Genomic DNA, 27,373 nt, shown 5'->3' with positions numbered 1-27,373 from the left:
AGTAGAAGGGAGGCACCTGGACAAAAGGGGCGGGCCAAGACGGGAGGACGGGAAGAAAAGGAAGAGGGGAAGGAGGAGGGAGTTCAGAAGCCTAGCCGTTTTGGGCACTGACAGGCCTCCCAATGGATGCAGTGCCCTGCATTCCAGGTTGATTTCAGCTGGATAGCATCTGCTATCAGGGGCGAAGGTTGTGCTCCGTCCTCCAGGTGGCGACAAGAGAATTTGGTTTTCCAGAAAAGCTTGCACTTTGAGTGTCCCACGTCCAGATCTTACTCCTCAACGGTGGCCGAGTAGGCGTGGAGTTCCCCCGCTCGGCCCCGAGACCGGAGCCCTTTGATTGCCATCGCTCATCGTATGTTGAGCTCCAGTGACAAAGTGGAATATGAAAGCCTAGCCAACCGCCCGTGCCCACGTGCCAGACAGACCCTGGTCCTAGGCACCCCCCTCGCTGGCCAGGGAAAGCGGAGCGAAACGGGAGCAGGAGGAGGAACGTCTCGGTTTGGGGCCAGAAGACTTGCAGTGGAACCCCGGAAGCACAGAGGAGGCGGATGCTGGAAAAGGCTGAGGTCGGGTGTTGCTTCTCCCGGATCTAGATGACCTGCTCTCCCGGGAGGAGGACCTCTCCGCCCCGTCCCTCCTTCTCCCCCTGGTAAAACGTAGGTGGTAGATGGGAATAGATCTTTTCTATTGCTAGTTCTGACCTTCCTTGGTTTTAGGAAGGAAAAACCCGCTAGACACATGACTCCGGGTTCAGGGTCCCGCACCGCACGGACAGTCAGTAGGTGGGGCTGACGTCCCTTTCCCCTCTCTGCTCTTCTCTGACCTCCGCAGCCAGAGCCAGAGCTAGGCTGCTCTGAAGAGCAGAAGAGACTGGGTTTCAGTTTTCCTCGAGGTGGCGCTGCGCTCCCACATCAGGTTTAAACGCACCTAGAAATGATTACGTCATCTCAGGCCTCATGGGCTCTGGGAAGCAGAGAGGTGGGGACTGTCTGTGCCTCCAGCCTCCATCCCCGCCTAAATCATGTTTCCAGTTAAGTAAACAAACAAAACCAAAAAAAATGCAAAGGTGAAAGGTTCTAAAGGAGACTTTAAATCTGGAGATTGGCCCAGTGTGGTAGCACACACCTTTAATCCCCGCAGAGGCAAACAGATCTTCATGAGTTCGAAGTTAGCCTACTTTCAATTAGGAGTTCTAAGTTAGCCAGGACTACACAGAGAAGAGGAAATCTCTAAAACTAGTTCCGTTTGGCTTCCAATGTCATTGTGAAAAATTATCACTGGTCCAGTTTTCAGCAGCAGAGAGGAGTAAAGACCTCAGTCCTGCCTCTTATTAGCCATGTACCCATGTGCAGCTGATTAATTCTATCTGGTAAACAGTGCGGCTATTGGCTTCCACATCACAGAGTTGGAAGATAAGCAGAAGCAACCTTAAGCATCTAGCTAATGCCCTACACCATCAGATGCAAGTTTGTGGGCTTGGCTCCAAATCACACTCTTTGAGATCTGGGAACCAGCACTGGTTTCTCTCCTCCCTTGGACCAGCCCATTACTTAAGCAATAATTGGGGGCCAATGGAATCAGAGTGTACCCTGAGACATGAGTTGGCCCTCCCTGATTTTAGCCAGACCTACAATAGCTACTTCCTTAGGGAGGTGGGATCCTACCCATATTCTAACGGCTTTGCTCTCTGCTACTGAAGAGAGAGAGAGAGAGAGAGAGAGAGAGAGAGAGAGAAGGCAGAGTACTTGTTTGTGACCCAGAAACAAGGTGGTAGTTTCATGGCGGCACAGTTCTCTTCAGGGCAGTAAATCAGAGATTGTGTCCAGAATGGAAACCAAGACCTCCGTGCTAGGCATACGACCTGGATTGAGAGTCCTCCCTAGTTGGAACAGTATTCCACGTACCCCCGTGATGGCTGTGGTGGTTCTGCCTCCAGCAGGGCCATGCGGGGGATGGAGAGGTACCTCTGGCCCCAAGTCACACTGGTGCAGGAGCTGTCCCTCCCGAGTCACCCTGACTCACTCTGCCTTCCTTTGCCTGAAACTGCTGTGAAGAGCTGGCCCTGAGCCTACAGTAGGAAGAGTCACGGAATGATCATCCCTGGACGTGCCTAATATAGCCATCCCAGGGTCCCGTGTGACTCTCTGCCCCTGAGAACAGCTCTGGGCACAGATAGGAGGCAGAGAGACTGGCTGAGGAGCAGACCTGGACCACCAGGTCAGAAGGTCGTCTCAAGAGTTCAAGCTTCCCCCCACATTGCCCTCTCTGCAGTGGCACACAGACTCCGGGGATGATGTCGACAGTCACCTTGAATGGTTTGGCAGGGACCCTGAGCTTTTGGAGGCCTAGGGAACCTGGGGTGAACATTAGGACCATTAAAACACGAAAAAAGGTGAACTATAGCCACTCGCAGCTAAAGGTTTGTATATATTATCAAAATCTTATGGAAAAACAGATATATAGCTATTTATACAGCAGCAGGTGATGTGAAGAAAATGTCTGCTTTGGCATCAACCCTTCAGGTCCAGCTGCTGTCTGTCTGTCTTTCTACTCCCATTTCTCTGGGAGCCTACCCTTTCTCAGGCACTGTCCAACCATGCCTACACTGCCGGGGCATATCAGATGGGGGGTGGGGTTTGGAGCATCCTCTGCCCTCCTGCTTTGCCATTGGACTCCCATCCCCTCCAGCCTTCTACCACTGTCCCATAGAGTGCCACTGACCCAGCAACTTTGCCCCAAGGGCTCCTCAGAGGCCTGAATCCTGGCCCTGGAGGCAGTGAGGCTGGGGTCCACATGTGGTCCCTGGGAGACATGTTTTCTGCATCACAAGCTTTTGACAGCATGCCTGCTCCATGGGCTCTGGGCAGTGTCATCTTCTCTGTGATGTGCTTAAAGGACTCCTCTTGTCCCGACACTGCAGCTCCAGGTTTCAAAGCAATTTTCGAAGGGCCTCAGAGACAAGGAAAGGGAGAAGAGCTGAGGTGTCCTTCCTTGAGCGCGGCCCAGGTCTCCAGCTCTCCCATGGTGGACAGGGACAGCTGCAACAGCTCGGCCAGGGTGGGGTGGCGGGGGTCTGTGTAGCCCTGGGACAAGAGTCTAGGCAGTCATGGCATCGGTACCAATGCCTGGCTGCCTGTCCTATTGAAGCAGCTTGGGCACCTCTACCTGTAAGGCAAAGCCAGAGATGGGTTAGCTCAGGGAGTCCAACACAGTATCCTAGAGTCTAACTCACTTTCCTTCCCAGCAAAAGGATGCTGTGCAAACACCTCAGTATGTGTCTGTGGGGCGAATGCAGGAGGCATTGGCAGCAAGGGAACATTTTCCCTTTCTGTGAAAGCCAGATGTCGGCAGGCAGCCTCTGGATCACAGCTGGCTTCCCCTTTATGTTTTGGTCTTTAGTCACAAATGCTGGTGAGGGAAGCCAAGTGTCCAGTCAGAAAGGCAAATGATTCTGGGCTCTGTCACCCACTCACGTGGGACTTGCAGGGAGCCAAGGATGTGAGAATCAAGAGATACTGAGACAGTCCTGTGCCCAGAGCACTGGCAGCTAAAATCACGCCCTCCCAGGGGGTGACCTTTAGGATAGACTGGCCCGTGGCCCTGGGCCGATCCTGAGAGTGGACTGAATAGAACAAAGATTATTTTTGTTTGGAAAACTGGAGAAAAGAAAGGCTGCATGCCAGGACCTGTGGCAGCCTTGCATCTAGAGAAGCCACTTCTCCATTCCTAGGGGAGGCAGGTGTCGCTACAGCTGGAGAAGACAGAGAACTGGGAGTCAGAGGAAGAGCTTTAAAGAAAGCAAAAGGCCTTCCCTCTAAGATGATGCGCCCTGGTGGAGGCTGGATGGCTGGCAGGCCCTGGGAGTCTGAGGCCCTGCCGCCTGACATGGGCTCTTCCGTGTAACCCTGTACCCTGCCTTCTCCTATGAGCCTAGCACCGTCCCGGCCCCCACCACTTAACCTTCTTCAGCTGCTTAAGGTTGCTGGAACGGATGGCGGCCAGGAGCTGGTCACGTGAGTTCTTCTCCTGGGCAGGGAGCACTTTGTCCCCCATCTTCCTCTGGGTAGCTGGTGAGAGTGAGTTCTTTAGGTTCTCCATGATAAGGGGCGGGGCCAGAGGAGGGGGAGGAGGAGGCGGGGCTGCTGGAACGCCAGCCTTCTTGGGTGAGTCCTTTGGAGCAGGCTTTGGAGATGGCTGGGGTGAAGTTTTGGGGGAGCCCTTAGCCAGAGCCCCGACCTTGGGCACCTCCAGCCGGTCCTTCTTCTCTCCGCTGGCTTCCTGGGCCTGCTTTTGCTCCTGCAGCCGTTTCTGCCGCTGCTTGTCCATGTTTCGGCTAAGCAGATTGGTGACAGTCATCCGGGGTCCGGCCAGCTCGAAATGGTAGCCCAGCTTGAGCAGGGTGGTGTTCTCCTTGAGAAGCTTGGCGATCTCCATCTCAGTCTTGCCTCCGCAGATGTGTCTCTGGTTGTGGAACCGCAGCTCTGTCAGCGTGTTGTTCTGGAGGAGGGCCCGGAAGATGGCCAGGATGCCTTTGCCCGTGATGTGATTGGAGTCCAGGTTGAGGCTGGTGATGGTCTTATTGGCCTTTAGCATGATGGCGATGGCGAAGGCCACGTGGTCGTCGGCCCTCGTGTTGGCCAAGGCGAACACCTTCACCACGGTGTTGAACTCCAGGGCCTCGGTAAAGCGGACCAGGATCTCGTTGGTGATGCAGTCCGAGTTGTTGACGTTCACCTCCGTCATCTCTGGGTCATTGCTCTTCACTCTCTCCAGGGGTTCGTCAAATATACTGGGAGCTGCTTCCTCCTCTGCTCTGGCTTGTCCGTCGGAGGGCTTGCTGGGGCCACTGGGGGCCTGCTTCTCTGGGGCTTTGGTCTTGCTCTCTTCCCTGACTCCTTTGTCAGGTTGGTTTTCTTCCTTCTTAACTTTTTCATCCTCCTTTCTCGAGTCTCTACCCCCACAGCCTACGCCCTCGGCCTCTGGTTTCTTGTTCTCACTGGACTCTTTCGGCCTCCCGTCCTCCCGTCTCCCGGCTGTGCTCCTGCTCTCTGCGGTTAGCTTCACCTCCTCTTCCTTGCTGGGCTCCTTCGCCTCTTCTCTCCTCGTGTCTTTGTCTCTGCTCAAGCCTGCGTTCCTGACGCTCGCTGTCTTCTCTTCTTCCTTCCTCGTGGCGGCTGCCCTTTCTTCTCTGCCATCCTTCCCCGCCTCCTTCCTGTCCACCGCGGCCCTGACCCTGCCCTTGTCAATCCCCCTGATGACCTTCTCCTCTTTGGGCTTCTCGCCCCCTCTGCCATCGGCCTCCTCCCGCTCCCTGGAGAGGCTTTTCTTTAAAACGCCCTTCTTCGGCTCCTTGCCCAGGTCCGAGTCCTGCCTGGGGCCTGGGGCCTTTCTGCCGGCATCGCTGCCCTTCTCCTCTCCGTTCTTGGCGTCTGTCTTCCTCCCCGATTGCTTGCTTTCCTAAGAATTCAGAAAAGAAAAATAAACATGTAGAGCTGGCCAGAGGTGGGGGGTGGGGGGAGTGCATGCATGGACCAGCCAGGGAGGACTTGTCTAAGCGCCCTTCCGAAGGACATTTACTTCGGGGAGGGTTGACAGCCTTCCTCGGTTGCGTTCTGTAGAAGTAGGACTGAGTCCTGGCCTTAAGCGAGTGGACTGATGTTAGACTCCTGGCCTCCGGTTTGGGCCATGTGCCCCTGAAAACCTGCAGACATCTGCTCCTCCACAGAGCGTCTTAGACCTTTTCAGCTGTGGGTGAAAATTTAGTTGCCGGCACCGCATATGGTAAACTGAGGAAAACCACTCTTGCCAGAAAACCACTGGCCAACATGTTTGTAGTGTTGGATGCTTATCACTATAGATTTATTTGCATTTATCTTTTTTTTTTTAGACGTGTTGGGCTGGAAAGATGGCTTAGGGGTTAAGAAGGACCCAGGTTCAATTCCCAGCACCCACCTGAAGTCTAAAAACCAGGTGCTTCTTTAGATGCCCTCCGTTGGCCTCCTTGGATACCAGGCATGCAAGCGGTACCCAAAACAGAAATGCAGGGAAAATACCTATACGTGTAAGATACCATAAAAATATTTTTAAAAGACCTATTTATATTGGGCAGTGGTGGCTCATGCCTTTAATCCCAGCACTTGGGCGGCAGAGGCAAGTGGAGCTGAGGCCAGCCTGGTCTACAGAGTGAATTCCAGGACAGCCTGGAATACACAGAGAAACCTTGTCTCAAACAACAACAACAACAACAACAAAGGCAAATGAAAGAAAACAATCAAAAAACCAGAAGAACAAAATGAAAAGAAAAGAAAAGAATAAACTTATTTTTATTTTTATGTGTGAGAGTTTGCCTGCATGCTTGTATATATACTACATGCCTGCAGTTCCCACAGAGGGCAGAAGAGGGCATTGGATCCCCTGGAATTGGAGTCACACAAGGTTGTGAGTACCCATGTGGGTGCTGGAAACCCAACCTGGGTACTTTGCAAGAACAGCCAGTGCCCTTTGGGTTTTTTTTGTTTTGTGTGTGTGTGTGTGTGTGTGTTTGGAAAGGGGTAGGGGTTGGATGTTGAGATAGCTCACTGTGTAGCCCTGGCTGTCCTGGAACTTGCTATGTAGGCCAGACTGACCTCAAACTCACAGAGATCCACTTGCCTCTGCCTCCCAAGTGTTAGGATTAAAGGCCTAACCACCATGTCTGCCTGGCCAGGAGCACCAAGAGCTTTTAGCTACTAACCCATTTCTCCAGCTCCAAGTTTACGTTGTAATATACACAAAGAGGGTGGCACTGAGATGGCTCAGAGGCAAAGGCACTCACCACACGAGCCTGGTGATCTTTTGATCCCTAGATGCTATGGGGAAGAAAACCAGTTCCTAAAAGTTGTCCTCTGAGCATGTGTGTGCATACTCGTGTGCACTCACAAGCACACACACACTAACTATAAATACATTAAAATGTCATTTAGCTGACTCTCAAATGTCGCTACCCTTGCATATACTCTGCATTCACAATGAGTGTTTCATATCTTTCTGTCTAATTCAGCCTGCTCCCTGAGGAGTCAAGGGCTTTGGATGATGAATTTTGTAAGCATGTGTGTGTGTGTGTGTGTGTGTGTGTGTGTGTGTGTGTCTGTGTCTGTGTTGTTAAGGATCAAACCTATGCTAAGGATCAAAACATGCTAGGCAAGTACACCTACCACTGAGCTAAAGTCAATACATTTACAAAAGGGGAAAGTGTTGGAATGATCAAGATAGTGTTGCTAATATTTTATTTTACCAGCCAAGGATATTTCTAAATTCTATTCTCTATACCATTGAATGAATATATATGCATACACATACATATGTACACTCTTGAAATAAAAAGGAACTAATTAATTAGGTAGACATAATAGAGCTGAACAGGTCCATCAAATGTGTGTCTTCTTTAACCATCTACAGTTTTGTCATCTTTAGTTTAGTAAGGACTTTGATGGGGCCAAGCATGGTGGCACATGCCTCTATTTTTTAGTACTAGGGAGACAGAGGCTGTTTAATCTCTGTAAATTCGAGACCAGCTTGGTCTATGTAGTGAGTTCCAGGCTAGTTAGGGCTATGTAGTAAAATCTTATCTGAAGAAGAAGAGGAGGAGGAAGGGAGAAGGTGGAGGAGGAAGAGGAGGAGGAAGAAGAGGAAGAAGAAGAACAACAACAACAGCAACTTTGCCAGGGACAAGTCCCTCTCTCTGCAGAGCCCTGGAGCCCATTGAGGGCAACCTACCACAGTTAGGATCTAGGATTCTGTGACTCTGTACTCAGATTACAGATGCTGCAGTGTTGTCTGGAGAGGCCCTGAGATGGAATCAGCTTCAGTCAGTAGAGGCTTGAGTGTTCCAGGCACCACAGGCCACCCAGCACCTCCGCGGGCCACCAGCACCTCCACGGGCCACCCAGCACCGCCACGGACCACCAGCACCTCCACGGGCCACCCAGCACCTCCACGGGCCACCAGCTCCTCCACGGGCCACCCAGCACCTCCACGGGCCACCCAGCACCTCCGCGGGCCACCCAGCACCTCCACGGGCCACCCAGCACCTCCACAGAGCCCCCTTCCTTCCTCTGCAGAGTTGCGAGTCTACGCCCATTCCACAGTGCTTGCTTCTCATCCCAACAGGAGAAGCAGAGGGAGCAGTAGATTGCCTCAGATGAGAAACCATTTGACTAAACATAGGATGGAGAGCCAGGAGCAACTGGATCACTGAGGGACACTTGTGAGATCTTTTCCTGCACTGTTTTTCTTTTTTACTATGAAGAGACAAAGAAGGGCTTCTTTCTTTCAGGTGTGTCCAACAGAGTGTAGGAAGAGGGAGAGGCAGGGTTTGGAAGAGCAGCAGTCCGTGCTACTATGGCCGTGCAGCCCTGCCTTCCGCCCACCCTTCCCAGAGGGGATAGAGAAGAGGTTTTGCCTGCTTTGCAAACACCCTAGTAGGGACCAGCCCTGGTTTTTTTTTTTTTTTTTTTTTGACTTCTCTCTAACAATCACAATTAGGCAGGCAAGGGCTGGAGACCTGGGAGGCAGGGCCGTCGACTGTGCCCCTTTCAACCTTAAGCCCAGAGAATACAGCTGTAGTGGGAGTCACTGGCTGTGTGTGAACGGAGCCCCTTTACTCTCACCCTGGCTCCCAGCGAGCTGGATCTGGCCCATCAGAGCACCTGGGACAGCTTTCCACTTAGGGCTCCTTTATAAGACCTTCTTAGGTCAGCCTGGGAATCACGTCTCCCATCCCAGCTCGCCGGGTCCTTAACACCGTCCTCTGGTTGCACGAACATGGCGGAGAGCGCTAGCTCAGACGGTGCCTTGAGCAAAGCTCCGGGGTCTGCCTCGGGACAGAGCCTGCCGCCTTCCTTTCTCTCTCTGCTCCCAGGATGCGCCCATCTACTGTTCACTACTCAAACACCTCTCCAGAACTCCCAAACTGCTCATCTCACAGGCTTGCCTTCAAGGGAGGCCAAGATCCACAGAGATGACAACCAGCTGCACTGGGCAGACTTAGGCAGGCTGGAGCTCAGGCCCAACTGTCTCAGTAGCAGCCATCAAGTCGATACAAGAGTATCTGATCTTTCCCATTGGGGGTCAAGGCTCTGTGCCCTGTCCGTTCCACACTTCTCTTGCCTGAGTGTCACACCACCCACAGAGCCTCACAGCTCACCCCCACTCCCACCCCTACTCAGAACCCCCAAGTAAGACTCGATCTTTACATTTTAACCCTTTCTCTTCACAGACCTCTCACATCCTGACCTTTGACTTTATCAGACACCAGCTGCCACTCCCCTGACCCGTGGTCTAGGTTGACTGAGCTCTACCAAGAGGTGTGCCAACGCTTTAAAAAGAACCAAATGTAAACCAGGCTGAGTGGGGGTGGGGAAAGGTTGATTAATCACTGCTTTCCTCCAAATAGCAAGAATGAATGGGGCTGTGGCATGCTGGAGCAAGCTCAGCCCTGGGAGCTCAGACCTTGCCTTAAAAGGAGAAGGAGCGCAGACTGCTCCCAGGCCTGGGGTTCTGCAGAGTCCAGCTCCTTGCACACAGTCAAACGTCCTCCTCGTGCTTATCAGAGGATGGAGTCTGGGCTGGTGGCTTGATTTTGTTTTGAGGATTAATGGTGTGTATCCTCATGGCCTCCGCAGGTTATTTTTTTATTTATTTATTTTTATTTTTTGCTGGTGTTGGCTATCTCTAGACCTTACCTGACCTTTCATCATTTCTAGCAAAAGGAGTTTAGGTTAAATGTAACAAAGGACTCAAGAGGACAAAGGAGAGTCTTCTGAGCGATCTGAGTAGTACCGATGATTGTTCCTTCTGGGAAAAGCTTAAAGGTCACAGGAAGCCCAGAGGGGTGGGTCTGGAGTCTAGCTAGAGTCATGCATGCACAGAGACTAGATTATGGAAAGGATGGCCTCAGAGGACCTCCGGTGGCCTGTGACACATGAAGGGACCTTTCCTGGGGTCAGAGGTGAGAAACAACTCCTCACCTGCTTCCTCAGGTCTGTGGCCATGTGATGGTGTCTCGTTTGCTAAAAGCAGCCCCGAGGGGGACTTCAGTGAACAAAACAGCATTGTCCTCATCACCAGATACTCTTGAAGCTACTTCCTGTAAAGTCATATCTGATTACAGAGAAGCCACCATGCCAGCATTTCCAGTGCCAACAGAGGAAGAGAGGACAGGAAAGGACAGGAGAAGAAAGGTTTGTCTATTTGAAAGTCCATGACATGAGAACTCGCTGAAAGCAAGAACCAAGAGCCCTGTGCTGTGGAGCCCTGTTAGCTCAGGCTAACTCTATCCTAGCTATCTCTTCACCCGATGATGAGGAGTCTCCTTGTCCCCACACAGCTGTGAAGAGCAAGTTTGTAGATGGTCCCTGGAGACCATAGGAAGGCTGGAAGGGAATTTCCTTTGCTGATGAGCCCTTGCCTAGGAGGCAGGGATGCCTGCAGTGACCACACCCCTCAGCTGGGATCCTACTACCTCTTAATTCAGACACATTTGCTTCTTCCCCCAGCAAGTCTGAGGTGACCGGGCTTCAGAGGTTCAAAGCCACTCTTCCTGCATCTCCAGGATCTGGGAGGCCCTGGAAGACTCTCCAACAAGAAACAACCAGATTGCCCCAACCTGAGCTCTAGATTGGAGTAGTGGCTCTGGGTCTCCCACTCTGTCTATGTTGGACATTCTTTCCAGGCCTTAGCCTGGAAATGTTGGTTGTTTGACCTTGGTGGTCTGTGGAGTGTCACGGGCAGCCTCAGTGTGGAGAGCTAGAGCCTGCCAGGTCTCCTCTTGCCTCTGGCCCAGGCCATCTGCTTCCTCCAGGATCAAAGATGTTGTTCTTTCACCAGCAAAGCAAGAGAAGTATGTGGTAGTGTCTCCTAGTCCTCAATGCAAACCCCTCGCCACCGCTCCATCTTGGTCCTATACATTCTCTCAGAACCCCAAATCTTGGCTCCTTGCTCCCCCGACCCCAGCTGCCCCATGACTTCCCAGTCCAAGTCCCCAAAGCTGCTAGTGCCATCTGTTTGCTGAAGGGAGGGTAGAGAGGAGCTGGCCACAAATCCCCTGGGAGAACAGCTCCCTTTCAAGCTGGTGTGAAGGGCAAAACAGATACCCCAGCCAGGGGACAGGGAAGGTGAACTCCCTCCAGGATCCTGCTTCATTCTACCTGGAGTGACAATCAAGATTCCAGATTCTCCTGGAGGTTCCCCTGCCATTTGGGGACTGTAGCATTCTGGGCACACAGTAGTGCCCATGTGCACTGGTGGCCTGTGGGTAATGGTCCTGCTCTAGGGCAGCTTGTTACACAGATCTGAGAAGTACTGCTACTGTCCTAGAAAGCCTCTCCTTTCCACCAGCACTGTCAGGAAGATTCCAGATTGTTCTAAAAATGTTCTGTCTTCGGAGGTATGGAAGCCTATTGGTTCTGCATACAGTTGGCCTGTGTGCAAACTCCATGTGTCTCTACATAGCCCTTCAACCGCTTGTCCCATGCACAAGAGAACTGGTCCCCTGGGATTCCTCACCTAGTTTCACAACTGGTGTGTGCTGGGGCCAGGACTCAGATCAAGCTCCCATGCCAAGAAGGGCTGGAAAAAAGGCCCAGTGTGACTGTTCTGAGAGCCTTAGGAAAAATGCTCGCCAGAGTCAGATGTGATAGAGCCCACCTTTAATTCCAGCACTCGAGAGGCAAAGGTAGGCAGATCTCTGAGTTTGGGGCCACCCTGGTCTACAAAGTGAGTTTCAGGATAGCCAGTGCTACACAGAGAAATTAAGAGTAGGAGAGGACACTAAAGTCATGATGACATAATTAGGGTCCAGTCCCTTGAGACCTTTGGTTTCCAAAAGTGTTTTAGAATTTTATAAGCCCGGCAGTGATGGCACACGCCTTTAGTACTTGGGAGGCAGAGGCAGACAGATTTCTGAGTTCAAGGCCAGCCTGGTCTACAGAGTGAGTTCCAGAACAGGCAGGGCTACACAGAGAAATCCTGTCTCAAAAAAACACATGACCCTTCCACAGCAGAGATTAGCTATGCCTTAGCCAGCCTGTTCCCACCCTGAGTACCTGGTTGGGAGACATATACAAACAAGGGGGTGGCCCCCTTATCTCTAAAGGCTTCAGGCCATTGAACACAGCTTCCCAAAAGCTCAGAGCTTCAGAAGGGTCATGCTGAACACCCAGGTAAGCTTGCCTACCTGGGAAATGTTGAGCTGAGAAGCCAGCCATGGATTGTTTGTTGGTTTTTTTGTTTGTTTGTTTGTTTGTGTTTTGTGGGGATTTTTTGGGTTTTTTTTGTTGTTGTTTTTTTGGGGGGGTTGTTTGTTTGTTTTTTGTTTTTTGTTTGTTTTTTCGAGACAGGGTTTCTCTGTGTAGCACTGGCTGTCCTGGAACACACTCTGTAGACCAGGCTGGCCTCAAACTCAGAAATCTGCCTGCCTCTGCCACCCAAGTGCTGGGATTAAAGGTGTGCGCCACCACTGCCTGGTCAGACGTGGATTTGGTATATGAGGAATGAGTGCTAAGAAAATCATCTTCTTTAAGGTTCTGGGAACGGAATCTAGGGACTTACAAACACTAGGGGAAAGCTTTATCACTGAGCTACCACACCAGTTCAGATCAAACCACCACTGACCCCGGGCAGCCATGGGGTTGAGGAAAGCAGTGACCCTTCAGGCATCCCAGTGTCCTGCTGTGGTCACTCCGCTTGAGCAACAGTGGTCTTGGCTCTGTGGGTGGAGGAGAATGAGGCACAGATCTCTGCAGAGAGTCAGGATGCTGTGTAAATGTCAGCCTCAGATGCTCTAGCGGGGACCCTCAGCCTTCCTTTGGATTTCATATCGAGGTGAGAGGAGTGGCCTTCCAGGAGGAAAGGGCAGGAAGCAACCATCATCAGAGATGGAGACCAAGATCCAGCATCCCTGTGTTCCTACTTCTCCACCACTGCGAGTGGAACCACAGCCCAAGGCCCTCACTGTAAGCTGTCTTAGTCTGTCACGTTCCCGTGTTTGTTCCCCTAGTGTCTCTCCATGAGATGCTTAACTTTGAAGCTAAAAATGCAATGAGTAGTAATGAGAAAACCAGACTCGCAAGAGGAGACACAATGGGAATATGAATGGTTCCGCAAGTGTGCTGAGAAACAGGCAGGCGGGACAGCGCGGCTCCCGGTGGAAGAGCGAGAAAGGGTAAGCAGGAGGAGGAGGCTCCATGACTCCTGAAGGAGAAACAGGCCTGGTAAGGGATCCCACCGTGGAGAAGGCTCCCTCTTGGGCCTCACCATTTCGCTCCTTCTCAGTGCCCCCTACAACTTTACAACTTCACTCCTTGGCACAAGCTTTTCCCAGTCCACCTTCACTGGGTCTCAGCTTTCCCATCACCCAGAGTCAGTAGGAGCCTAAACCAAGGTCTGTTTTGGAGAAGATACCCCAGCCAAGCTTTTCCCCCTGTACCACTGCCCCACGGATGCCTTTCCTCCCACCCTTGTATTAGCCCCTTCCTCAGCCTCTCTGTCTCTTCCAGTGGATTGGGGCCACCAGGTACACATTACGAGTTACTGGCTGCCTAGCACACAGCATGGGGCACACAGCATCTATTCTGGCATTGAGAGAATGATGTCCACTAACTGAAGCCAGATATTTGTGTAGGAGATGAAGGCCAAGAGAGTCTGTAGGCCAGACACAGTGACTCGCACCTAAAACCCCAGCGTCCAAAACAGCCTCAGCTACATATCAAAATCTAAGTTCACTATCTGGGCTATTTGAGACAGTTTTAAATGGATGGGAAGAGAGAGAGAGAGCAGAGAAAAGAGAGAATTTACAATAAAAAACTGAAGCCAGTGCTGGCTGGGCTGTGGTGGCGTACGCCTTGACTCCCAGCACTTGGGAGGCAGAGGCAGGAGGATCTTTAAGTTTGAGGCCAGCCTTGTCTACAGAGTGAGTTCCAGGACAACCAGGGCTACACAGAGAAACCCTATCTCCAAAACAAAATAAAAGAAACAAAAACCCTAAAGCCAGTAAGATGACCCAGTAGATAAAGGTGCTCACCCTCAGCCCTGGGGACCCGAGTTTGATTTTCAGGACGTGGTAGCTAAGGTGAGAACCAGACTTCTGAATGTTGTCCATATGTGTTCCTATGTGATCTCTATATGTGCGTGTCATACATGCCACACTTGTTCATGCAGAAAACACAAGCAAATAAAATGTAATGTGCTCGCTTCAGCAGCACGCATCCTAAAATTGGAACCATACAGAGAAGATTAGCATGGCCCGAGCACAAAGATGACACACAAATTCATGAAACGTTTGGTATTTTTAAAAATAAAATAATATGTAATATGAGAGTGTGGTCTTTCTGGAGCCACATGACGGTCACAACATAAGTAGTTAAGCAGTTAAATGACTGCTTTTGCAAAGGACCCCGGTTCAGTTCCCAGTGCCCTCATGGAGGCTCACAACCATCTGTAACCCCAGTTCCAGTGGATCCGACACTCTCTTCTGTCTTCCTTACAGGCACATGCAGCTACTCACACAGACACCTAAAAAAAAGTCAGCAAAATCTTCAGCACAAATCAGACTTGAAGGGTGGAGAAAATGAAAGTGAGCAGGAAGTTGAGTCGGACGGAAGTTGATGGGTAGAAGTCGTGGGAGGCACGAATTTGGTCAAAACTCACTGAATGAAATTCTCAAAGAACCGACACAAATAAATACATAAAATCTAAAATTCAGAACCAGAATACAAGTCAATGACTACCAGAAGTTATGGAATGCTAAGACCTCTGTGCCTAGGGAGGCCACAGATCGGAAAAACATGTTCATCAGCTCTCTCAGCCTGGTCCAGAGTCTTGAAATGTAGCCCCAGCTAACCTCAAATTCAAAATCCTCCTTCTTTAGCCTTCCAAATGCTGGGAACACAGTGTGCATCGCCAGTCCTGGCTCAGAGCCACAATCCCCAAGCCTCACACGGTACTAGTTAGGCCCAGTAGAGGTGACCTGCTTGTATGGTAGATGTGCCCAGAGCATTCCAAGCCACGGGTAAGATAGGAGGCCATCCTGCAGAGGGGCCAAGGGAGAATGGATGCACGCAACTCCATTCCATCCTGAGAGATACTCAGGGCTCTGCCCAGCCACTCACTCTTCCATAAGCTTAGGTCCATAGGACAAACATCCAAGGCCCAGAGTATTAGGGGCCCAATTAGTCTGTACCCTCTGCTGAACTATTGGATCTGGGTTTGGACTAGGCTAGCCCAATGCCAGGTGGGCATGTGTTAAAACTTTCTGGAGTCCACAAAGAGAAGCCTTCTTGCTTCTGTGGCTTCTTTTCTTCCCTCGCCTGTAACCTTGAAGATGGCTGAAGCAGAGGGAGGATATAGAAGCCAAGAGGCAGCTAAGCCAGCCAGGCTAGTCCCCAGAGACTGCCCAGCACTGATGTTCCTTAAAGGAATGCAATAAACAAGGAAGCCTGTCCCACTGGGCCAGAAGTGGGAGACTGGGAGGAGCTGACGGCCATTTTATTCTCCATTTTTAACCACTTTATCCCAAAGGACTATGCAGCTGGAAAGAGACCAAGTTTGTTTTCCAAACCACAGGGTTTTCAGCTTCAGGCTAAGATCTTTGTGTTAGTTAGGGTTTTACTGCTGTGAACAGACACCATGACCAAGGCAACTCTTATAAGGACAACATTTAATTGGGGCTGCTTACAGGTTCAGAGGGTCAGTCCATTCTCATCAAGGAGAGAACATGGCAGCATCTAGGCAGGCGTGGTACAGGAGGGGCTGAGAGTTCTACATCTTCATCTGAAGGCTGATAGTGGAAGACTGACTTCCAGGCAGCTAGAATGAGGGTCTTAAAGCCCACGCCCACAGTGACACACCTACTCTAACAAGGCCACACCTTCTAATAGTGTCACTCCGCAGGCCGAGCCTATATAAACCATCACATTGTCCGAGCTCTGTCCTCTATTAGTGACTTTTTCTAGTGCTTTCCTTTGGGCCAATACTCTATAAATGTCATCTTTCCAAAGAAAGCTTACTTTTCTCAGTCTTAAATTCTCACCCAGTCCATTACCAATACTCTAGTTGTTAAGGAATCTGTAGATTGGAATGACACTTAAAAGCTGTAATCCCAACACTGGGGAAAGAGGAACATCAACATAAGTTCAAGGCCAGCCTGGTTCAGGGTTAGCAGAGCTACACAGTAAGACCCAGTCTCTGAGACCCAAACAAAAACAGACACATAAGCTCTGCTAAATGGAGGAGACCACCCAGGAAATGGGGACATCTCATGAATGTCAACTCATCATTTCCTTTCTCTTTCAAGACAAAATAACATCCTACTGGGTATATTAAACCATCCTGTTGGCCGGACCATTCACGAGGGCTTCCACAGTTGCTGGAATCCTCTCTCCCGTTACCTCTTTAGTCCCATTCCCCTCCATCCTCTGCAGAAAATCTCCTCTATCTGCAGAAAGAATCACAAAGCCAGCTGCAGGATTTCCTACTGTCCTGCGTCACACCTGCAAACTCCCTCCTTGCTCCTCTCTTTCCCCCTCTTCCCCCTCTTCCTTCTCTCCTCCTCCTCCTTCTCCTCCCCCCCCCCCCATCCTGAGACCAAGGCTAAGTTTACCCTCTCTTCTGGTTCCTCCTCTCACTTTCTATGTGTTCACATCCCCTGTAAATCAGCTTTCTTTCTTTCTTTCTTTCTTTCTTTCTTTCTTTCTTTCTTTCTTTCTTTCTTTCTTTCTTTCTTTTAAAGACAGGGTTTCTCTGTATAGTTCTGGCTGTCCTGGAACTCCCACTGTAGACCAGGCTGGCCTCGAACTCAGAAATCTGGCTGCCTCTGCCTACCAAGTGCTGGGATTAAAGGCGTGCGCCACCACTGCCCGACTAGGTTTCTATTTCTAACCTACATTACTATCCAAGACCCACCCCACTTTTAAACTTCTTCAGAAAGTCACATTTTTCACCTCAGACCAACACAATCCTGCCTCCTTCTCAGCACACTGCAGAAGTTAGTTCTGCCCAGATCGCTTCCCTCCCCCCCACACTTCACTCTTGTTGCCAAAGCAGGTTTCCATCTTTTGCATTTTATTTTACTCACTTAAATGCTATTAATAGTGTGCGCACATCCAAATGACGCGTGTGGGCTCGAGTGCCACGGCACACGTGTGGAGGGCAGACACATCTTTCGGAAGCAGCTTTACTCCTTCCACCTTCACATCCACTCCTGGGATGGGATTCCATCGCCAGGGTGACGGGGCGAGCGCCCTCTCATTGGCCCAACATCTCTGTCTTTTATTCCTTGCCTTCCTTAATCATGCAGGGAGCATTTGGTGGGGACCAGAGCCTCTATGTAGCATGCATCCTTCTCCTCCATCCATGGTTTTCTTTGGCTTACCGGGTCTTTTTTAGCCTCACTCAAGGTGTCTCTTCCTCCACTGCACACAGCAACAGTGTTGTCTGAGGAGCCTCTTCCTGCACTGGACACACTATGCAATGTTGCCTGATCAAATTTCATACATACAGGTATTATGTTCCCACTCTCTTTCCTGGTAACTTAGCCTCCCTCAGGTCACTTGTATGCGTGTATGTGTGCGTGTGTGTGTGTGTGTGTGTGTGTCTGTGTGTGTGTGTGTGTGTGTGTGTGTCTGTGTGTGTGTGTCTGTGTGTGTCTTTTATTCCTTGCCTTCCTTAATCATGTCTGTGTGTGTGTTTTATTTACATATATATATTTAAGATTTATTTCATGTTTTGTGCATGAACGTTTCACCTGCACATTTGTATATGCAACATCTCCGGGAGACCAGAAGAGGACTTCTGAATCCTCTGGAACATAGTTACAAATGGTTGTGAACTACTATGTGTGTGCTAGGAACAGAATCTAGATCCCCTTGCAAAAGCAGAAAGTGCTCTTAACCCCCGAGCCATCTCTTCAGCCCCTGTTCACTTGTAGTCTGTGTTTCAATGCCTCGCAAAGCTCTGTCTCTGGGCCTCACAGCACTACAGATCCAGAAGTTTGTACTTAACTGTTTTGCGACCGTCTTGGTCTGTGTACTCTTAAGTACCTCAAAACTTGGACCCATCAGCTCTTGCCCCCCTACCTACTGTGCGCCCCACACAGTAGGTGTGGGGGTTCCTCTATACACCCAGTGTTGGGCTCCACTGGAAAAGGAGAGGGGAAATGGTGGTCACCTGGGTCTCTGTACTCATTTCTCCTTCTGCCCAACCAGTAGCCCAAAGGCAGGAGGCTGGAAAACCCTCCTATTTCATATCAAAGCCCTTTAGTCTCTCATCTCCGCCATACAGGTATTATGTTCCGTAACACTTCTCTTGGTCCAGGCTATCCTTCCTCTCACGGGGTTAGGGTGACAGCCTTGTCCCCAGTAACAGGGCACTGTAGCCACCAGGCCTTTCTGAGGCACCCATCTCTTGGTCGCCTCTTGGTTTAAGCTTGTCAATATGGCTCCCAGCTGCCCTCAGGGTCAGATGTAGACACCCGGCCTCCTCCGCTCCTGGTGCTGACTAGGACCTTTCAGGGCCTGCCTGTCCTTCCTCCCTGTACCCATAATTCCCCAGCTCTGCTCTGCTCAGCTCACAGTTTAGAGGAGCTAGGCCTTTGCAGCTTTCCTAAGCTCCTCCCTTTTCTTCCTGGTGAGCTCTGCTGGCAGGAGAGAGGTCAGTCTAGGCTTGTCATTTGGAATGTGGCACAAGATAACAATATCACTGTTTCTTTTCCATTTTTGGGGGGGGGATGGGAGTTGTTTGTTTGCTTGCTTTTCTTTTGGTTTTCCAAGGCAAACCTGTATAGTCCTGGCTGCCCTGGAACTCACTCTGTAGACCAGGCTGGCCTCGAACTCAGAAATCCACCTGTCTCTGCCTCCCAAATGCTGGGATTAAAGGCATGCGCCACCACCGCTGGCTTGTTGTTGTTGTTGTTGTTTTTTATTTGTTTGTTTTTGTTTTTCAAGCAGGGTTTCTCTGTGTAGCCCTGGCTGTCCTGGAACTCACTCTATAGAAGAGGCTGGCCTTGAACTCAAAAATCTGCCTCCTTCTGCCACCCAAGTGCTAGGATTAAAGTCGTGCACCACCGTCGCCCAGCAGCCAACATTTGTTTAATATCTGAAGTACTTTTATGATGAGGGAATCTCTTCAACAAAAAGTTGAGTTATTCACTAAAACAGAAAATTATCATTGAATAGCTTAATTCATAGAAAAAAATAAAATTTGGGAGTTGGAGGGGTGGCTCAGCGGCTAAAAGTTCAGTTCCCAGAATTCACATTAAGCTGCTAGTTCACACCTGTTTGCAACTCCAGATCAGGGGTAGCTACATTTAAAGGCACCTGAACTCATGTGGGCAGACCTACACACATATACATAGTTAAAAATAATAAACATAAATCTAAAAACTAAAGGCTGCTAGGTATGGTGGTAGTACCTGAAATCTTGGTACTTAAGAGGCAGGGGGATCACAAATCTGGAGCGAGCCTGGATTACATAGGGTGGTCCTGTCTCAAAAAACAAGAATTGGAGTTGACGTAAACACCAATTGAACTTGCTTTCACCTTCCAAGTAATCTCCTGGTATATGATGCTGTGGGATCCTGAGAAAAATGGTCTTTGCTGGTTGCATGGCCAAGAGACCAGATATGCACAGATGTGTACTGTGCCTGCCTTGCCTCTGGAAGCAATGGGAGCACAGGCAGTCTAGGAGAGACCAGGAGTGATGTGATGTGATGTGGTGTGATGTACAGACTTAGGTGGCTGAGCTCTTAAAACATGTCATCTGTTGGTGCATTCTGCTACAGGGGTTGGGGACCCTTGACTGCTTGCCTCTTGAAGAGTCAGCATCTCCAGTCAGGGAGGAGGTGACCTGGCTTGGAGAAGCAATTCTGCCAGAGGCACCAGAAGACACAGCAAGTGGGAGAAAGTGCTCTCCCCTGGCCTCCCTCCTCCCACGGAGCCTCTGTGTTCTGGGGCTAGTGAGGTACAAGGTGAGGTATGGCTGGGCTGGCAACCTTTCAAGTCAGCTTTTCTGGTTTCCATTTGAGATTGGTGAAAGGGCTACGGCCTGGGCCTGCAGTCCATGTGGCAGACTTTCTATGCCCTTGGAGGGGCAGCTCCATCGTTTTGCCAAGTGCTCTGGTGACTCACCCTGGGAAGCTTGTAGCAAGCCCCATTTTTGGAGAAACCAGGAAATCTCTTTGGAGAGACAAACAAGCCACTTTAGCACTCTGCTCTAGGAAAAAGTTGCCTGCGACTTTCTGCCTTATCATCCCTCGGAGACGGAAAGCCCAGCAAACTTGGAAACATTGTAAAGATTTACTTAAAAGTAAGCTATTTGTCTCAGAGTCCCGGATCCCTCTCGAGTCCTGGGGGGTTGGGGAGGGGGGTTGGCAGGAGGAACATGCTGTCCTCTTGCTGCCTGGAGCTGTTTGAGCAGAGCCCTGGCTCCCACCCAGCCACCCTCCTGTCTTTTCTAAACAAAGCAGCTACAATGGCCTAATTGGGACCAGCACTTGGCCTCGGCAGCACTGCAGGGTCCGGGCTCAGAAGGGACTGCCTTCTTTGAAAGCTATCTTTTGACTGTCTTGCGAGTCTTCGTTCTTTGCCCCATTTGCTTTTCCGTTTGTGGCCCAAGCCAACCTCAGCCTTGACCTCCTTCCTGCCTTCACTTGACAGTCTTAGCTCTGAACAGGTCTCATTTTGCATTGGGTCCTGCAAATACTGTGACCCAGCCTTAAGCCTGATTAGGGGAGGGGTGGAATTAAAAGGAGACCAGTGAATGTCAGGAGAGAGATCACCACCTTCCTGGCTGGGCCATCTTAGGGAATGCCACGCCCAAGCCCACACATGGGACTCAGCCTTGACTGTCCCTTTCTCCCGCCATGTTCCCTTCATACGCTCCCTCACTCTCCCCTGCTGGTGGGACGACTGTCATGGCTCACCTGCCAACCGGCCTCCCTGCCTCCTGGCTTCCTCCCTTCTGAGCCATCCGAACACAGTCAGAGGCACAGCTGCCAAGTTAAATCTACCTCGGAACACCCATGTTCTCAGGTCCAAGGCCTGACTTCCTGCTGGGCACACGTGTCCCTTGTGACCTGACCTGTGACTGCTTTGCATCTGCTCTGCCTCCCCATGCAAGTCACTCAGGTCAAAGCAGGGGGTGGGGGGGGGGGACACATGGACAGGAGCAGCAGGGGCTCTTAAACCTTGCTATCTTAAGCTTTGCTGTCTTCGGAATCAGATCATTATGTAGACTGGGCTGCCTTTGAATTAGTGATGATCCTCCTGCCTCTGCCTCCAGAGCACCAGGTTTACAAACAAGCACTGCCATACCCAATATAAGATAAAAACTTTTAAAAATAAGTATGCAGAATCCTTATCACACTTAAACAACCAATAATAGCAATTCCCTTTGCTGTTCTTCCCACACTGGACCAATGGGCTCCCGCCTCCAGCCTTTGGCAGAGGCACCCCTGCTATGGAGTCAAGATTGAGGGGCGAAAGAACAGGCCAAGGGGCATTATAATCTTGGATGCTAAGTGGCCTCAACAGGGTAGAACACTCAGAGGGAGTGGGAACTAGAGCAGAGAGTCAGAGGTAACCTCCTTAGGGGAAGCCATTTAGTAGAGTCAAGAGAGAAGTGCTGGGTTTATCGACACAGGCTACCACGCCCACCCTGCCTACTCCCTTCTAATTCTCGGGTGTCCATCACCCCCTAGATGTGTCAGACAATAGTCACCATCAATAAGGATGTGGACAAACTGAAATGCTCACATCTTACAGATGAGAATATATGGTGCTCAGGAAGCTACCTACACACAAAGCTACCACAGAACCAGTAGTTCCATCCCAAGAGAACGGGAAGAGTCCACAGGAAAACTTACCTACAAATGCCTAGAACAACATCATTCACAACAGCCTCAAAGGGGATGCCACTCATCTGATGAGTGGGCAAACAAAATGTGTGTTAGCCACACAGGGCAAAACTACTCAGCCGTAAAAAAAAGACCAAAGTGCCGTTCCAAATGATGGAAGCCTGAAATCACATAATTTAAAGAAATCAGAACCCAAGGACTACACATGGTATGATCCCACTTACAGGAAGGGTTCAGAATAGTAGTAGTAGTAGTAGTTGTAGTTGTAGTTGTAGTTGTAGTTGTAGTTGTAGTAGTTGTAGTTGTAGCAGTAGTAGTGAGAGTAGTATAAGTGACTGGAGATAGACACAGGGCACATGCGTCATGGTGCACACATGGAGGTCAGAGGACAACTTGTGAGAGTCAGGGATCAAATTCAGGTCACCAGGCTTGGAGGTATGTGCCTTTATGAGCTGACACTGAGCTAAAGGGTTTGGAGGGTATCAAAGAATAGTTTGGGATTAGGTAGCATTGTTGATTGCACAACTTTTTTAATATAGTTAAACAAAAACAAACCAGCCCATTGAACCGCAGCCCTTTGGGGCAGTACTGGAGACTGTGCCTAGGGCTTCACACAAGCGGGGTGAGTGCTGTCCCACTGGACTACAGCCCCAGCCCTGAACTGCAGACTTCAGAAGGGTCAATTCTATCTCAGTGGGGAAAAGGAGAATTGAGAGCCGTCTTGGCCTCAAATATATACAAATACTAGAAAAATCACAGCAAACAAAACCACAACTTCTTCTTTACCATCCCTTCTTTCCTCTTCTCTGTCCCAGTCTTCCTGCCTTCCACATCTTTCCCTCCTTCGTGTCTTTCTAGTTAGTTTTTTAAATATAACTAATGGTGATGCTCCTGCCTCAGTGTCCTAGGTGCTGGGATTACAGGCATAAAGCCACCACACTGGATTCATTTCTTAGATTGCTTAAATGTATTTATTTGTTTGTTTATTTGTTTATGGCTTTTCAAAACAGGGTTTTTCCCTGCCTGTCTTGGAACTCGCTCTGTAGATTAGGCTGGAGGCTGGCTTTGAACTCAGAGATCTGCCTGCCTCTGCCTCCCAAGTGATGGGACTAAGCTTTTTTTTACTGTTATTTTTTTGGTTTTTTCTTTGTGTAGTCATGGCTGTCTTGGAACTTCCTTTGTACACCAGCTGGCCTCAAACTCACAGAGATCCACTTGCCTCAGTCTCCTGGGACTAGGACTAAAAGCGTGCACCACTATGCCCAGCTTGATTTTTTTTTCTTCCAGACAGGGTTTCTCTGTGTAGCTCTGGCTGGCTGTCCTGAACTCACTCTGTAGACCAGGCTGGCCTTGAACTCAGAAATATGCTTCCTCTGCCTCCCTAGTGCAAAGGCGTGCACCACCACTGCCTACCTTGAAATTTTATCTTAACAAATTCTTTTTAAACAAAGGACACACTCTGTTTTCCAGTTCCATTTGAGACTATAAAAGAGATAGTAATTTCCAATTATCTCTGACTTGTAACGATATTTTAAAAATACCATCTTATATTGTACATTCCAAAGGAAATATAATGTGAAAATTTACACACACACACACACACACATACACACACACACACACACACACACACACCACGAAAGTTTGGTAGTCACAACACAAAAAATAAAACATAAAAGATAAAATTAACAATTCAAATATTATCAACTCAACATGTAATTATATAGAATGTATACCATACTTATCTATTGTATATGGGGGAATGGTTTGAATGAGACATGTCTCCTACAGGCTCAAGCATTTGACTATTTAGTCCTCAGCTGGTGTCACCATTTGACGCAGTCATTAGGAAGTATAACCGTGCTAGAGGAGTTCATTACTGGGAGTGGCCTTTGAAAGCTTGACCTCTGACCCTGCAACAGGTCTACCACTCTGCTCCCTGCTTTCAGTTAAAGATGTGATCTCCCAGCTTCCTGTTTCTACACCCCCTCACTCCACGGTCAACTCCTGTCTTTCTGGAACTGGAAGCCAAATTCTGGCTGGCCACAATCAAGCTCCCGGCCACACCTGGCCCTGTCTCCTCAGCCCCAGGATGGCAAGCACGTGCCACCGTGTGGGTCCTGAGGCCTGAACTCAAGTCCTCTTCAGCATGCCTTTACTGAGCATGTGGCCAATGGTGGCTGTGGGGGACGATTTAAGCCTAGGATGTCTGTCACTTGCCCTGGGACCCCTTTTTTTCTGTTTATTTTTGTTTCTGATTAACTATAAAAGCACTGGTTGCTCCAGTGTCCTTAGCAAGAGGCAAACTGGGAGATTATGGCTTCTCCCAAAGCAAAGTTTGGGGACAAAAGCATCAAGAGAGAGAGAGAGAGAGAGAGAGAGAGAGAGAGAGAGAGACAAGACAGTTTTGAAGAAAGGACAGAAGTTTCATGAGTTAAAGTCTATGGTGAGAGAGAAGGGTGGGAAGGGGGAGTCGAGACACCAGGGTCTGCTGGGCCAGCAGGAGAAGGAGCCACGACAGAAAGGCAGAAGTGCCTCTCAGCAGCCGTTCTTCCCCACCTGTCAAAGCCTGAGCCCGGCTCAGAGGGGGTTTTCAGGGTACGCACAGAGCCAGGAATCTGAGGCAGCCACAGGGACTCAACAGCACTTAACCTAAACAAATGCAAATGAGCAGATGTACCCTCTGTTCTTGCAGAGGTATGGATGAGGATGGTTGGGTTTGTTTGTTTTCTGTTGAGTTATACACAATCTCAGCCAACAATACAGCTCAGTGGTAAAGGTGCTAGTCACGCAACCCTAGTGCCCTGGGTCAAAGCATTGGAACCCACATGAAAATGCACACAGAGAAAGGACTCCACAAAATTGTCTTCTGTGTGTGTGCACATTTGGAGTAGCCGGCTGGCATCTTCGGAATCACGGAATGGCCAGACACACACACACACACACACACACCCCATATGCACACACATATACACTGATAATGGTAAAGTACTTGTTTTCTTTTAAATTATACACAATTTGTTTCAAGTTAAGGATCAAAGAAAGAATTCAGACCTTTCTTGGGCACTAGCTGTGTGACCTCAGAAAGGCTCAGTTTCTTCATCTGTCAAGCAGGTTAAAGGTCATCTTGCCATAGCAGGCACCGAAAAGGCTCACATGTGACACGTGTGGAATCCACAAAGGTTGACACACACAGGAGGTATTAGACTCATCAGTGTGGCTGAATGAATCTGGCCATTCCATGATTCCGAAGATGCCTGCCGGCTACTCCAAATGTGCCTGCGGGTGTGCGGTGCTTCTCTGTGGTTTTCATAAAGGAAAATTACCTTGCTTCCTTTGGTGTTGTATGCATCTGGCATAGTACTTCAGCACGTGTTTAGGATGTGGTCTCCTGCTGAAGCAGGAGGATGGACTAGTTACGCCTCCTTCCTGATAGCCTCTCTAGACTCGACATTGCCCAAGGCTGGAGTCTTGACTGCCTCTGGTTTTTGTTGTGTGTGTGTTGTTGCTGGTAGGTTTGTTTGTTTTGTTTTGTTTTGTTTTGCAGCACTTGGTATCAAACCCAGGGCTTCACGTACCAGAGGGAAGCCCTGTGCCAACTGTGCTACACCCCTAGCCTCTGGTTATTTTTAAGTAGCAATAAGTCTTCTTTCCAAGACAGAGGGGACCTTGGTGCCTTCGCTGTATCTGTGGTGCATACACCCTGGCATGTCTCAGGGAGCTGAGAAAGAGGAAAAGTGCTACGCTTGGCAGATGATCCAACATTGGGAACCTGATCCCCTGAAAAATAACATTTGTGGCCTCATGTTTCCCCGCACTATGGGATGTCTGCCCTGCAAGCTGCCCACAGCCCTGCGTTTCCAGCACCCAGGGAGCCTCCGCTCTCCTCTGGGAGTTTCATTTCATCGGAGACTCAGCTGGGAGATGAGTACGTTAATGGGTCTATTTATCATCTGGTTTGGCTTCATCTCTGGGGATGGGTGCCAGAGGCCAAGAGAAGGAGCTTGTGTTGAGGCTCTGGAGATCTGCTTGGGGCCTTGGAAAGTATATTTATTGGGAACCATGTAAATGTCCAAATATAGGCAAATGGTTCAATACTGCCATATAGTGGGCTGTGATGACGTCCACTGAGGATGATGTTTAGGAAGAATTTTTAAGGAAATGAGAAAATGACTAATAGGATAAGCAGGAGAGAAAACTTAATGGAATGTGTCTGTGCACAGAATGATCTCAGGCACAGCAGGAACACATACAGGGAAGTCTCTGCTCAAAGGAGGGAGAGATCCTTAATCGGGGAGGAAGAGAGCTTGGGACGCACGTGACAGGAAAGTGGGGGGAGCTTCCTGGGGGGGGGGTAGAATCATTCTCGCCACAAGAGGCAAGTGGGAGAACCATGGTGGGGAAGAGGGAAAATGAACAAAGGAAAAGGATGAATTGCTCCCCCAAAATACCATCATGAAACACATTGTAATTATGCTAAGTTTTAAAAAACAGGCAGAGGGAAGTTCATATTTCCTGTACACATTGTGTATGTGTATGTGTTTGTGTGTGTGTGAAATTTCCTTCTTCTTTATCAAGACAGGGCTTCTATGTATAGCCCTGGCTGTCCTGAAATGATCTCTGTAGGCCAGGCTGACCTCAAAGTCAGAAATCTGCCTGCTTCTGCCTCCCAAGTGCTGGGTCTAAAGTCATGTGCTACCACTCCCTGTTATCAGCTATATTTTAAAGAAACCCAGAAGTAGCACACTGCTCTTTTTTATTGTTTGTTTTATTGAGACCGAGGTCTCACTATGTGCCTTAGCTAACCTGGAATTCTTTATGTAGACCAGACTGGCCTCTGACCCACAGAGATTAGCCTGCCTCTGCTGGGATTAAAGACATGTGCTACATAAAGCAGGCCTGGTGAGACACACCCTTAGTACCACACTGGGGAGGCAGAGGCAAGTGGATCTCTAAGCTTTAGGACACCCAGGGCTACAGAGTGAAACACTGTTGTGAAAAAACAAAAAAAAAACAAACAAACAAAAGAGTCCTGTGCCACCGTGCCTGGCTCACACCACTCCTTAAAAAGCAAGAACGGCAGGACCTGGAAGGGAGTCCGAAGACTTCAGCCTAACTGCCTTGACCACAGAAACGGCTGCGTCGCCAGTACTTTATGGTCACCACCAACATCCTTCCACGATTTTGAAATTAAGTTAAGCCTAGCTGCAGCAGGGGACAGGAGACTGGCGCACTGGCCGACACACTCCCATTAGGATAGGTGGGTCTGGCGGACACACTCCCATTAGGATAGGTGAGATGACCCATTTTCAGAAAATTTGGTAGAAGCAAAATGACCTAATGCCAGCCTTTGGCAGATGGAATTCTAGCCTTGGGCTCCCCGAGAGGAGGTTCTGAGTGCCGTGGGCACAGCAGCTCCCTCTCTGACTCTCTGCAGGGTTATGGGGGGGTTGGGGGGGTGCAAAGGGACACAGGCTTGTAGCAAGT

The 27,373-nt window shown here is 49.7% G+C and overlaps 2 protein-coding genes and 1 non-coding gene across 3 annotated transcripts in view; 1 reads left to right on the top strand and 2 right to left on the bottom strand.

Moving 5' to 3' along the window:
• Nucleotides 1-9,469, bottom strand: part of Tmem9 (transmembrane protein 9) — a 678,246-nt gene extending 668,777 nt beyond the window's left edge. Inside the window, exon 1 of the mRNA XM_052200653.1 lies at nucleotides 9,465-9,469. The gene's annotated coding sequence lies outside the window, so the exon portion shown is untranslated. The remainder of the gene's footprint in view (nucleotides 1-9,464) is intronic.
• Nucleotides 1,084-27,373, bottom strand: part of Lmod1 (leiomodin 1) — a 40,592-nt gene continuing 14,302 nt past the window's right edge. The window contains exons 2-3 of the mRNA XM_052200648.1: nucleotides 3,961-5,457; nucleotides 1,084-3,165 (exon numbers count right to left, since the gene is read on the bottom strand). Coding sequence (XP_052056608.1) covers nucleotides 3,139-3,165; nucleotides 3,961-5,457 — 1,524 coding nt within the window. The 3' untranslated portion in view covers nucleotides 1,084-3,138. The remainder of the gene's footprint in view (nucleotides 3,166-3,960; nucleotides 5,458-27,373) is intronic.
• On the top strand, nucleotides 14,222-14,328 carry LOC127698019 (U6 spliceosomal RNA). Its single transcript, XR_007980662.1, has one exon. It is a non-coding gene; the product is annotated as a U6 spliceosomal RNA (small nuclear RNA).

Source organism: Apodemus sylvaticus, chromosome 12, assembly GCF_947179515.1.
Source record: "Apodemus sylvaticus chromosome 12, mApoSyl1.1, whole genome shotgun sequence".
In the NCBI taxonomy this organism is placed as follows: Eukaryota; Metazoa; Chordata; class Mammalia; order Rodentia; family Muridae; genus Apodemus; species Apodemus sylvaticus.
Note: the sequence above shows the minus strand (reverse complement) of the source record. Positions and strands in the feature narration are given on the sequence as shown.